At 42.2% G+C, this 13,454-nt stretch overlaps 1 protein-coding gene across 6 annotated transcripts in view; it reads right to left on the bottom strand.

The window, feature by feature from the left end:
• STK33 (serine/threonine kinase 33) overlaps window positions 1–13,454 on the bottom strand; it is a 115,277-nt gene that overhangs the window by 28,249 nt on the left and 73,574 nt on the right. For all 6 annotated transcript variants that reach the window (XM_075928001.2, XM_075927997.2, XM_075928000.2 and 3 more), the window contains 2 exons: window positions 5,466–5,578; window positions 5,108–5,193 (listed from right to left, as the gene is read on the bottom strand). In XM_075928001.2, the coding sequence (XP_075784116.1) occupies window positions 5,108–5,193; window positions 5,466–5,578 (199 nt within the window). The remainder of the gene's footprint in view (window positions 1–5,107; window positions 5,194–5,465; window positions 5,579–13,454) is intronic.

Genomic DNA, 13,454 nt, shown 5'->3' with positions numbered 1-13,454 from the left:
CCCACCTTATAATTGTGGGATTTTAAAATTTTAATAGTCTCTCTAATCTCCCTGATTATTTCATTCACTATCACCAACCTGATCAAATGGGTTGTAATATATCCCTACTGCTATATTCTTATTAGTGCATCTAATTACTAATCATAGAGATATGGTATAGTTTGGTTCATTCAAGACTTTTATTTTATTTGATTCTATACTTTCTTTCACATATAATGCCACTCCTCTACCAGCAGGCCTGATATATCCTTCTGATATATTTTGTACCCTCGTATTACTGTGTGCCACTATCTTCATTCCAAGTTTTTCGGATGCCTACTATATCAATATCATCATTTAATATGAGATACTTACTCTAGCGACATTAAAGTAGGCATCCTGCACATCGAAGGCTGCGAACCAGTCCTCTTGATCTAATGCTAGAATAAGTGTATTTAGCGTGACCATATGGAATCATTGTTTCTTCAGAAATTTGTTCAGTTTGTGGAGTTCGAGGATTGGCCTCCAACCCTCCATTTTTTCTCTCTGTCAAGAAGTAATTTGAGAAGAACCCCCTTCCATGAAATTCCTCGGGTACTCTCTATATAGCCCCAAACATCAGGAGATGATTAATCTCTTATTTTAGTAGGACCTCGTGAGAGGGGTCCCTGAAGAGGGACAGGGTAGGGGGTGGATAGAGGTAAAGGGGATAGTATATCCTACGCAAATTATTTCCAATGCCCATCGGTCTGATGGTATAGACTCCCATTGTGTTAAGAAGGGACGCAAATGGTGGGTGAAAAGATGGCGGTATTGCACTGGCATTGGATCATGAGGGAGATTTTGCAGACCCTCTACCATACCCTCAAATTTGCTGCTTTGTGGTTTGGTTGGTGGACGGGCAGCCCTGGTTGGAGCATCTTCTCTATGGCTTCTGTCTTGACCTGGTATCCTCGTAAAGCCTCTGTGGTGGTCGATTATATTGTCCATATCTGTTGTGATTACAGGGATTATAGAGGGTTTATTGTTTACGACTATAGGGCGGGGTATACATGCCCAAAGTTCAGAGCGTAGTTCTTGAATCTTTACTACGATGCAGGATCTCATCTGTTTTGGCTGCGAATAACTTTAGTTTGTCAAATGGTAGGTCTTCGACTTTGAACTGAAGTTCTCAAGGAACACAGGAGGCCTGTAATCAGGATGCCCTGCGCATTACCACCACTGTAGCTGTCGCCCTAGCCGTGATATTAGCAATATCCAGTGTTATTTGTAGGGCAGGACAGGCAATCGTGTGGCCCTCATGGACTATTGCCTTCAGGACAGGTCTCTGAATCAGGGAAGTGTTCCATGAAATCCCCCAATTTTGAAAAATTATCAAAATCCTGTTTTGCCAAATGAGCAGAGTAATTCACAGTTCTCGATTTCAGTGTAGAAGAAGAATAGACCTTTCTGCCGAAGTGATCTAATTTTTTGTGATCTTTGTCTTGATTGCCTGATCTATACTGTGGTAGTTTGGACCTCTGTGGGTCAATTCCACCACCAAGGAGTTCGCTTGGTGGTGTGTGAACAGAAATTCCATGTCCTTTGGGGGAACAAAGTATCTTCTAATTTCCCTCTTGTTGATAGGCTGAATAGATGCAAGTGTTTTCCATAACTCAACTGATATTTCCATAATTGCCTCATCTATAGGTAAGGCAATCTTCCTGTGTAATGTAGGGTGTAGATTTTTTTAACAAACGGTGTTGTTCTCCCTGTATCTCTTGGGGAGAGACTTGTTGGCTTGTCGCCACTCTTTTAAAAAGCTCTTGAAATTGCTTAATGTAGTCTATTGGGGATGTATCAGATGGTATGACCGTGTCATCTGATATTGATGGAGAATTGTCTATTGGGAATGCATCAAGTGTATGAGAGTCTTGGTCTCTGTCAAGCACTTGTCCGTCCTCCTCCTCTGAGTCTTCCATAGGAGGGAGGGACCGGGTTGGAGGCAAGCCTCTTCTTGCCGGTGTGGAGTGAATTGAGGACCGATGTCTGTGTGGGCCCCAATATTCCCAAGGCACCCACTGCGGTGGGTAAGGTGCAGATGGGAGAAGGTAAGCCCAGTGTGACTACCAGGGGTTTTGATGTGGTCTGAATCTATAATGGTGTGGGCGTGACCCTATCGGTGATGCATTTCATGAGGAGAATGCAGTCGCCTGGTCATCATCAGGTAAAGGACCATGGTGAGACCGTTCTGGAGATTGTAGTATTTGAGGACACTGCAGGTGATAGAACTGCAGAAGGACGGCATGAGTCCTGATGCCTGCTGGAATTATCAGCTGCTGATTGTGGCACTTCCTCTGCTTCCCACCTCAGTTGTGGGTCAGTGTGCACCATCGGACCATGGGAGCACACTGTACTGTTAAAGCTGGTGCCGCTTTAGCTGAGCGAGTCAATTTTCCTTGCGGCGCCATGGTTTTTGCAGTGCCAGCTTTTCATGTGCTGCCGCATTCATGGAGTGCTCTCGGGCTTCTCTAGGCACCGAGGAAGTGTGCAATGGTCTCAGCATTAGCACGGAAACTCTGCCAGCTGCTTTGGTAGTGGAGGTCCCTGAGGTGCCATGTCTCTCTCCCCTGCTGGTTCTTGGGGAGGAGGAAGGTGGAAGAGAGCGAGATGGAGAAGCTCTGTTTTTGGAAGTTTTTCCATTGAGCTGAGAGGTTGCTCTCTTTTGTGGGGGGGGGGGGGTCTTCCCACAGTTGGGAGGCTTTATGAGCATCAGCTAGCTGTAAAGCCTTATCAAATAGTATCATCTTGAGGTAGAGCTCTCTATCTTTCCTAGCACTCACCATGAGGGAAGAACAGTGTTCACATTTCTGTGGTGCGTGGGTTTCCCCCAAACACTGTATGCATAGTGATACTGGCATGGGCTCTCGGCACTCCTCACATTTTTTGAAGCTCAAGGGGCTCGACATATAAGTTATCTGTGATCTTTCCTTCTTTCTTTCTTTAAACGGGGAAGAGCCAGTAGAAATGCAGTTTGTGCTGCCCCTGAGCAGCAAAGCTGTGTTCAAGTCCCCTGAGGGGAAGAAACTCTTCTTTTTTCTTTTGTAAAATAAACATGGGAAACTACTAATAAACTATTGAGCTAACTATTATAAACTTATTAAAGGTAACTAACTAACTGTTAACTATAGAAGCACTACATGAGGTAATAGGCTGAGAGAGAGATGTTGGAGTTCTGTCCGCTGATGAAGGCAGTTAGAGAGGAACTGAAAGAGAGGGGTTGAGCCATGTGAGCTGCACACTCGGCCAGGAGTGGTGCCAGATGCCTTCTGTGCATGTGCGGCTCAATGGGAGCAACTGCTTTGCAAGGCTCTGATCTGCAGCTCCAGGTGACCCGTCACCTACAGTGGAGCATCCACTGGGACATCACTTGAAGAAGAAAGATTGCTGTCTGCAGCCCTATTGACCTCAGAGAGTTTTGTCAGGATGGCACAACTTATAATTAAGTTTGATAACTTGTATCTAGGGCTCTGTTAAATCAGCAAATTCCTGGGTCTCCACTTTTCAGTACACTCATCCTTGACAGAAGTGGCTGTAGATGCTGTGATGTTATTTGATTGAAATATAAAAATACAGATCACTGTTGCAACCTATATATATGTGCAACATATGTTGCCTCGAATGAGGCAATTGTCTAGGTATGGAAATATGTTAATGCTTCTGTGACGTTGGTGTGCCGCGGCTACAGCCATGGTCTTGGAAAAGACTCTGGGAGCAGATAAAAATCCAAAAGGAAGAACTCTGTACTGGAAATGGTATGAAGCAACCGTAAAGCAGAAAAAGCATCTGTGCACTGGGTGTATGGTTATATGAAAGTACACGTCCTGGAAGTCGAGGGCTGCAAACCAGTCTCCATCATCCAGTGGCAGAATAATTGTGGTGAGTGTGACCATCTTGAATAGTTGTTTGCAGAGGTATGGTTAGATAGTGGAGGTCGAGAATGGGTCTCCAACTGCCAGTTCTTTTTTTCCTGTGAGGAAGTAATTGGAGTAAAATCCCCTGCCCTGATACTGATACCCTCTATATAGCTCCTATCCGTAAGAAAGTGATGCACCTCTTGATGAAGCAGTGTTTTGTGAGAGGGGTCCCTAAAGAGGGATGGGGAGGGTAGGGAGGTTGGGGAACTGAAATGGGGGAATGGAATATCTGCACTTGATAACCTCTAGGACCCAGTGGTCCACGGTAACTGCTGTCCACTTGCTACAGAAAGGGCACAAACGGCAATGGAATATAACCTATTCAGAAGGCACTGGTGGAGTAGAGAAGTCCTGCAGGCCCTCGACCAAAGCTTCAAACTTGCTGCTTGGAGGCTTGGTGATTGGACAAACGAGTGCTGTTGGGTTGCTGCCACAGCTTCCTCATCCTGGAGCGATTCTGGTCGAATGGCCTATGGTGTTGCTGTCTGCCAAATGTAGGGTCTCTCTGTCTCTGGTAGGGAGGATACCATCTCCTACGGTATGGAGGCATATACATTCCCAGAATGCCTCTGTGTTCTCTTAGCACTGAGTCCAGCTGCAAGAGCAATGAGGTTGGTACCATTACTATTTTGTTGCTATCTTCCCATCTTCGTCCCTTCTGTCTTACCTTCCAATAAGTTGCACAATGGGATACGTGTGTTTTGATAACTACCTGAGTGTTCAACATTCTCATAGTTTGGATGTCCTGCATCATTGTGCAGTAATTACCAAACTCGGACAATATGTTTAGAAGTTCTGGATTTTTTTCCTGGCTCTATAAGTTACCTGTCATGGGACAGTCATTATTTTTCTGTGGCTCAATTTGCAGATCTAAAAAACAGATATTGACCAAAATTATAGGTATTTTGTGAGATTTAGTCAGCTAAACCTTGATTGCTGTACTTCTTAATGGAGATGAAACAGCCAGGCAAATTTATGTTGACCTCAAAATCACTGGAGTCAGTGGATATACTCCTACTGATTTCAGTGGGAACTAGATTAGACTCAAATAGGAGGATACGTCTGTTTGTTGGAAAGAACAGAGGCAATACAGAATCCATGGCTAGAAGGTCAAAGTTCGGTTAGAAAAAACACATAAAAGAGGAAGAAATTTGAAAAACCTCATAACTTACTGTTATCCACAGGTTATCAAGTAATTCATTAGCTGTGATTCGGTGAGCAGGATCTACTCTCAGAAGTAGCTGCAATACATGTTTAGCTATAAAAAGAAACTTTTATCAATCTCATTTTTATTCATTGTAATAAACCCAACACATCTCCCACATGTCTTTTAGTGCTTTAATTCAGTCGAGAATATTTTACTTATAATGAGATGAAGTTAGTTTAAGAAAAAATTCACTTAAATTATTTCATGGATTCAAATTTATTTTTATGAGAATACACATTCCTTAAAGCCATCCACAATACTGTAATTGTTTGCGGAGTTCATTGCTGTATTGATGGCATTTGTTTTTTCAGATGAGTACTTACCAGCCTCACTAACTGTTTGCCATATAGGATTATTAAAGTGCAGGTTTCCTTTCTTTATTAGTTCAAAAAGTTTTTCTTCTGAGCTTGCTACAAAAGGTGGGTCACCACATAATCTGCAACAAAAGTAAATTAAATTAATAAATTCTTACTATTTTCCAGTGATGGAACAACAGGCACACAAAATAAAACAGACCAGTATGACTGGCGACATTTCAGAAGGGATCTAGAATGGTTCACGATCTGAAAAATGTGTCTCACTAGGGGAATTTAAGGGGTTTATCAATGAGAAGTTAAAGAGATAACTTAATCACAGTCACTAGGTAACCACACAGGGAGAAGATAAATATCTGTGAGATATTAATTAATTTGGCAGAAAATGGTACTACAAGATCCAATGGTTGGAAGCTGAAGCTAGAAAAATTCAAACTGGAAATAAGGAACAATTTTTTAACAATGAGGATAATAGACTGCTGAAACAATTTACCAAGACATGTGATTGTTCTCTATCAGCTGAAATCTTTAAATCAAGACTGGTTGTCTTTCTAGGAGATATGGTCTAGTTCAACCACAAGTCATTGGGCTCAATTTAGGAATTATTGGATGATGCTCTGTGGTTTGTATTATGCAGGTAGTTGAACCACAGTCATCACGGTCCCAGCAGACTTTTAAACCTAATAAATTATTTTGCATGAGATTGTTCAAACAGCAGTTCCAATCCCCCAAATGCCTAGTTCAGTTCTCAGAGGCCAGGTTGAGTTTGTACCACTAGCAGTTAAAACATTTTTTTAAATCAATAAATTGAAAATAATTTACATAAATCTTTGAAAGAGAAACCTGGAAAATCATAACGTCCTTTCAGGAAAAAAATGCACGAGATGAAATTTAGTAACTTTGATCTTTTTAAATTTGGCATTTACTGTATGTAGGGACATGTTAAAATGTATTTACTTATATCAGCACCTTGAGAGCCAGTGCGCACTGGAAACTGGCTTTTAAGGCAGCTTCCCGGGTGTGCTGACTCCTGCCTGTCCTGTCACTCTCTCATTTCCCATGCTGCGGCCTCCAACACAGAGGCAGCAGCACAGTGTGTGAGGCAGGTAGCTCCCCAAGACCCAGTGTGCACAGGGAGAATGAGTATAACCATTAAGGTTAACCGAAGAGCCCAAGAATAGCGGTTAACTATGTACACAGTTACAATTTCACAGCCGTAGTATGTAGTCATATTTTGACACTTCATTGAGCTACATATGGAGACTGCCTGATTTGGTATAGTCTATACCAGCGGTTCTCAAACTTTTTGGGCTCTGGAGCCCTCTGGGCCCTTTGGGCTCTGGAGCCCAGCGGTCCACTGATTGTATGTGTTGTACCTATCGATGTTTCCTGTTTGTCAACCTCAAGGAGCCCCTGGAGATGTCTCATGGAGCGTTGGGGCTCCATGGAGCACAGTTTGAGAAACACTGGTCTACACTAATGTATCCAAAAAAATGGAGTAAGAAGATAAGTCTACAAAAGTGTCAGGAAAAATATCTAGGAGACATGCGTGTGTACCAGATAGCCCTTGTTATTTCTGCATATCATAAAAATTATATAACAACATCCTTGATAATAAGTACAATATAAAAACAAATGACTAGACTACAAGGTCTTGGACTTCATGTCTGCCAATTCAGGTAACACAATCCATATTACATTGTATTTTATCCTATGCTGACTAATGTGAATAAAAACAAACACATTCAAAACAAAGCTAGACAAATATGCATTAAAACATTTGTGCAAATACTAAATAAATGATTTTCCTTTGCCTATGTTCTTGATCATTTTGTGTTTGATTTCAATGAATATTGTAGTTTACTACCAGCAATCTTCATAGAAACACCAAATTCTAAGTGATTACTATATAGTATTAATTGAACTAAATTTTGGACTTATAAATGCAAAGTATTTATGATTACATCAGACAGCACAAATATCTGACCTATGTTTCAATAAAAACTGTGATAGGGTGTGCATATTCTGCACTGGGCCAGGGGAGGGGTGGAGGAAGTCCTGCCTCCCAGCTATACTAAAAGCTGGGGCAGTATAAAAGGCTCAGTCTGGGCTGGTCATTGGAGAGGAAGGACCTGCCTCTGGATCCTGAGAATTTCAGAGACTCTGGCCATTGGACCATGCTGCCCTGTGGCATAGGAGCGACTTTATAGACCAGGGGTGGGGAACCTCCAGCCCGCGAGCCAGATCCAGCCCACCAAACAATTTCATCTGGCTTTCAGAGGGGTGGAGGGGTCATAGAATCATAGAACCATAGAGCTGGAAGAGGCCTCAGAAGGTCATCATGTCCAGCCCCCTGCTCTAGGCAGGACCAATTCCAACTACTTCAACCCAGACAGGGCTTTGTCAAGCCGAGATTTAAACACCTCTAAGGACGGAGATTCCACTACCTCCCTAGGTAACCCATTCCAGTGCTTCACCACTCTTCTAGTGAAATAGTTTTTCCTAATATCCAACCTGGACATCTCCCACCACAACTTGAGACCATTGCTCCTTGTTCTGCCATTTGTCACTACTGAGAACAGCCTTTCTCCATCCTCTTTGGAACCTCCCTTCAGGAAGTTGAAGGCTGCTATCAAATCCCCCCTCACTCTTTGCTTCTGCAGACTAAACAGACCCAACTCCCTCAGCCTCTCCTCATAGGTCATATGCTCCAGCCCCCTAATCATTTTGGTTGCCCTCCGCTGGACCCTCTCCAATGCATCCACATCCTTTTTGTAGTGAGGGGCCCAGAACTGGACACAATACTCCAGATGTGGCCACACCAGAGCCAAATAAAGGGGAACAATCACACCTCTGGATCTGCTGGCAATGCTCCTCTTAATGCAACCTAATATGCTATTAGCCTTCTTGGCTACAAGGGCACACTGTTGACTCATATCCAGCTTCTCATCCACTGTAACCCCCAAGTCCTTTTCTGCAGAACTACTACTTAGCTGGTTGTTCCCCAGCCTGTAACAATGCTTGGGATTCTTCCGTCCCAAGTGCAGGACTCTGCACTTATCCCTGTTGAACCTCATCAGATTTCTTGTGGCCCAATCCTCCAATTTCTCTAAGTCACTCTGGAACCTATCTCTGCCCTCGAGCGTATCTATCTCTCCCCCTAGCTTAGTGTCATCTGCAAACTTGCTGAGGGTGCAATCCATCCCCTCATCCTCATGTCATTAATAAAGATATTGAACAAAACCCATCCTAGATCCGAACCTTGGGGCACTCCATTAGAAACCGATCGCCATCCTGACACCGAGCCATTGATCACTACACTTCTAGCCAGCTTTCTATCCATCTTACCATCCATTTATCCAATCCACATTCCCTTAACTTGCTGGCAAAAATATTGTGGGAGACCGTATCAAAAGTCTTGCTAAAGTCAAGGTATATCACATCCACTGATTTTCCCATGTCCACCGAGCCAGTTACCTCATCATAGACTCAAATTGGTCAGGCACAACTTGCCCTTTGTGAATCCATGCTGACTATTCCTGATCACGTTTTCTCTCTTCCAAGTGCCTCAAAATGGATTCCTTAAGCATCCCTTCCATGATTTTTCCAGGAATCGAGGTAAGACTGACCGGCCTATAGTTCTCTGGATCGTCCTTCTTCCCTTTTTTGAAGATGGGCACTACATTTGCCTTTTTCCAATCATCCGGGATCTCCCCCAATCACCATGACTTTTCAAAGACAATGGCCAAAGGCTCCTCAATGACATTTGCCAACTCCCTCAGTACCCTCGGATGCATTAAGTCTGGACCCATGGATTTGTGTACGTTTAGCTTTTCTAAATAGTTCCTAACCTGTTCTTTACCCACCAAGGGCTGTCCATCTTCATCCCATCTTGCGTCACTCAGCACATTAGTCCGGGAGCCCACATTGTCCGTGAAAACAGAGGCAAAGAAGGCATTGAGTACTTCAGCTTTCCCCACATCATCTGTCACTAGGTTACGGCCTTCATCCAGTAGGGGCCCCACATCCTCTCTGATCACCTTCTTCTTGTTAACATGCCTGTAGAAACCTTTCTTGTTATCCTTCACATCCTTTGCTAGTCGCAATTCCAATTGCGCTTTCGCCTTCCTGATAACCCCCCGGCATTCTCGAGTTATACATTTATACCCCTCCCTGGTCATTTGTCCAAGTTTCCACTTTTTGTAAGCTCCCTTTTTGTGCTTAAGTTCACCAAGGATTTCCACTGTAAGCCAATCCGGTCTCCTACCATGTTTGCCTCTCTTGCTACACATCAGGATGGTTTCTCTCTGTGCCTTCAATAAGGCTTCTTTAAAATCCTGCCAGCTGTCCTGGACTCCTTTCCCCTTCATGTTAGCATCCCAGTGGATTCTGCACATCAGGTCTCGGAGGGAGTCAAAATCTGCTTTTCTAAAGTCCAAGGAGTGTATTTTTCTACTGTCTTTTCTTCCAGCAGCTGTGAAACATCTCAGGAAGGTCCCGGGACCGCTTTAAAATCTTCCCCCAGCCTCCCCTGCAGTGCAGTTGGATACTTCTGGTTCTTCTTCTGCGTGTGGTAGAGGCGCACACATGAGATCTGGCAGGAGGGAGAAGCTCCACATGATGGAGCCCAGTGGCGTTTTGGGAGACAGCAATGAAAAAGAGGCTGCAGCTGCCTTCCCACCTCCACCAGCTGCAGAGGCTGCTAGCAAAACTCCTTTTGTGGGTAAGGAGGTGTGCGGGACCAGAGGAGAGAAGAGGGAGGGGGGAATCCATTCCCAGAGTGGGAGGGAAGGGAAGCCCCGGAGATCCTTCCCTGCATGGGGCACCTTTCGGGAGGAAGGGGAGGCCACAGTGGGCCAGCTTTTCTCCCCCCACTTCCCACAACAGGCTGGCTGCAGCAGGGAACCCGTTCGCTGCAAAAAGCAAATTCAGCCATCACATTAAAATTCTAAATAAAAACAATAAAAAAGAACATCATACCACAACAATTTTTGTGTGCGCGCACATGGGTGTGTGGTTGGTTTTTGGCGTTTTGTTTCTGGTTTCTCACTTTTGTGCACCCCCTCACTGATATCTCTGCAGGTTAGCGACCCCTGACCCACAAAAAAAAAAAAAAAAAAAAAAGGTACCCCTCCCATCATAGACTTTACCCATTAGGCTATACCGCCCTGTGACCAAAGTGCTACTATATAGACTCTATTTGGCCATGCTGCCCTGCAACCCAAGGACTACTGTAAAGACTCTAGTCACTAGACTGTATTGACCTGTGACCAAAGAAATACTACATGGACTCAAGTTATCAGGCCATGCTTCCTCGGGGTGATGGACTGATTCAGGTCACCAATGGATTGATGAGAGTACAAGTGACGTCTATACACCCCTGTGACCTAGCCCTCACAGGATGAGGTACATATACACCATGACACTAACCAACAGAAATAAAATTTCAAATATTTGTAACAAGTTGCTTATGAACAATCTACAGATAAAAGACTTACATGGCAAATAATTTCAAACAGTGAATACATTCTGCTTGTGCATAACTGAAAACAGAAATAAAACCTAAATTCATGAAATAATTATTTGCCACAAATGAAGTTTTTAGCTGTCATCTCAAAACACAGAAATAGCCACTTAAAATGTAGTTGGCATCTTCTAATGAAGGATGTCTGTCACTTTATATCAAGGTATAGAATTCTTACCTGGGATTTCTTTTACTTTGTTTTAATTTTTAATATTGTTAAGGTAAAACATAAAATTAATATTTTAGCACTTTTTCCTCCCCTAAAGCTTCAATCTCAAAATCACTTTTAACAGAAACTACTCTGTTCTCTTTTACTCTTCACTACTTTTTCCTCTCCCTTCCCTGGCACTTATCCACATGGAACTCAATTTCAAGAAAATAAAATTTTAGGCATGGCTTCATTTTAATCTGTGATGCTGTAAGTAATGGACAGTGTGGGGGGGGAAGCTGTGTACCCCATATCTGTTGTTAGTTACACACTGCTGCGATGAGCAATATATACACTAGTCAAGTGGCGTGGGGGAGAGGAGGAAGGGCTACATTTGCCTCCTTAGGAAAAAGCTCTACCTACAGAGCAAGTAGCTAGCTGTCTCTATTAGCACTCTCTGAATTGCTACAAAGCAGTGCTGATTACACATGACAAAGAAACTCTTTACCAATACACAACAGGATTTAGGACATACTTACACTGGGCATTAATATGCCTTTATTCACCAGTGGGCTAACATACTTCTGCACTTTAATGGACTCTCTTCGTTGATTACTATTGTTCATTATTCTATTACCACATATTAAAATAGAAACAAAATGGAAAGTACATCGCCATTTAAATTATATATAAAAATGCATCATGCTGGCCTTGCCCCATTATGCAGAGACAGTCCTGCACATTATCATTCATGAAAACTGAATTCATGAGTCACCTTATGCTCCCCAGATAAGTAGAGATCAAGCCTGTCACGGCACTAATACACTTTGTGTCATGATGAAGCATGTCTAGGGAGGCATTAATAGTAGCCTAGAACGATCAAAGTTGTGATAGTGGCAGTAATAGTTGTAATAAGCTTCTTTAAACTCTGTAAGGGAAGAGCAGACTCTTATGCCATGATGATGAGGGAGGTGCCACTTACAAAAACAGAGTTAAAAACTGAAGAATATCCTATGACTTTCTCTAATGCTATTTTCAAATTAAGCAATAAAAAGTGTGAAGTGGAATCTGTTAACTCATGTTCAATCTTGTGCTTTCAGTACAATCAGGTGTCAATAATGCAACATTGTTCTGACATGGTTGTAATTATAAAATGCTAATTTAAAAATATTTATATTGCTAAGAAGGAATAAGGTCAGAAGTTCTGAGTTGTGACTGCTACCTACACTATTCACTGAATTTTACAAATTCTGAGCAGTGAATTATGCTGATTGGCTAAAAAGAATTCTGAGCTGTGTCTGCAATCAAATCACCCTATTTCAGATGACCATTTTATAATATATGCTATTATAATTCTATATATTGTGCAACTGTAACAATTGCCATGCCAACATTAATATCATAAAGTGGGACCATAAACTCATGATGCATAAGCATAATAAAGTGCACTTAACACAACACACAGAAGAAACAAATAAGAACACAGGTAATAAAGGGGTGATGAGGCCTTTGTCATGCTGTGAACAAAAACAAAGGTGGGTTAGTCGCAAAATAAACAAAAAAAGAGAGATCGAGGAACTAACATATGAAGAAAGATGTTTAAAAATCCAGAAGAAAGGGAAGGTATGAGAACGTAAATTGTACATGTACACATGAGTTTGCATGTACCAAGGCTAGGACATAAAAGGATCAGATTGCATGTAAAGAGATGTCTTAGGATAGAAAGCATGCCAGTGGATCAAATAGAAGGAAGCACAGCTCTGAAATCAATGCATTAAAACCATGATTTAGAGAGAAGCCAGCTAAGAGAAAGAAACCAAGAGAAAAATTAAGAATAAGCAAATATTAACTCAAAAAGAGCATCTGAAAGCAATGTGACCTTTACGTTATGTAATTCTGACTTTTCATCCTTTATAGACTGTATTATGCTATAAGTTTTTTGTCGTAAATTGTTTTTAATAATTGGGTTATGTTCATGTGATTTATCTGCTGATTTTGAGATATTTCTCTAAGAAATAACAGATCATAATTTGGTGACAATTAATGTATTGCTGTTTAAACATAGTAATGCTGCTAAATTACATGAAGCTTTATGAAAGACATGCATACAGTCCTGTAAATGTAAAGCTGGATTTTTCCTTCCTACTACAGCATGCTTTGATAGCTATCTAAGTAAATCACAAAGACTCAAATTCAGTCTGACATGTAAGACCCAGAATTAAGTGGAATTTCTTCATTACAGCTACATGAGGACAGACCACCTGTGCAGGGAGGCTATGCAGCCCTTGCACGCCATAACTGCCTGCCAGCGATTATAAACTGGAAA

The sequence above is a fragment of the Pelodiscus sinensis genome, chromosome 5 (assembly GCF_052426305.1).
Source record: "Pelodiscus sinensis isolate ZL-2025 chromosome 5, ASM5242630v1, whole genome shotgun sequence".
NCBI classification, from domain to species: Eukaryota; Metazoa; Chordata; order Testudines; family Trionychidae; genus Pelodiscus; species Pelodiscus sinensis.
This window is presented reverse-complemented; position numbering and strand designations above follow the sequence as displayed.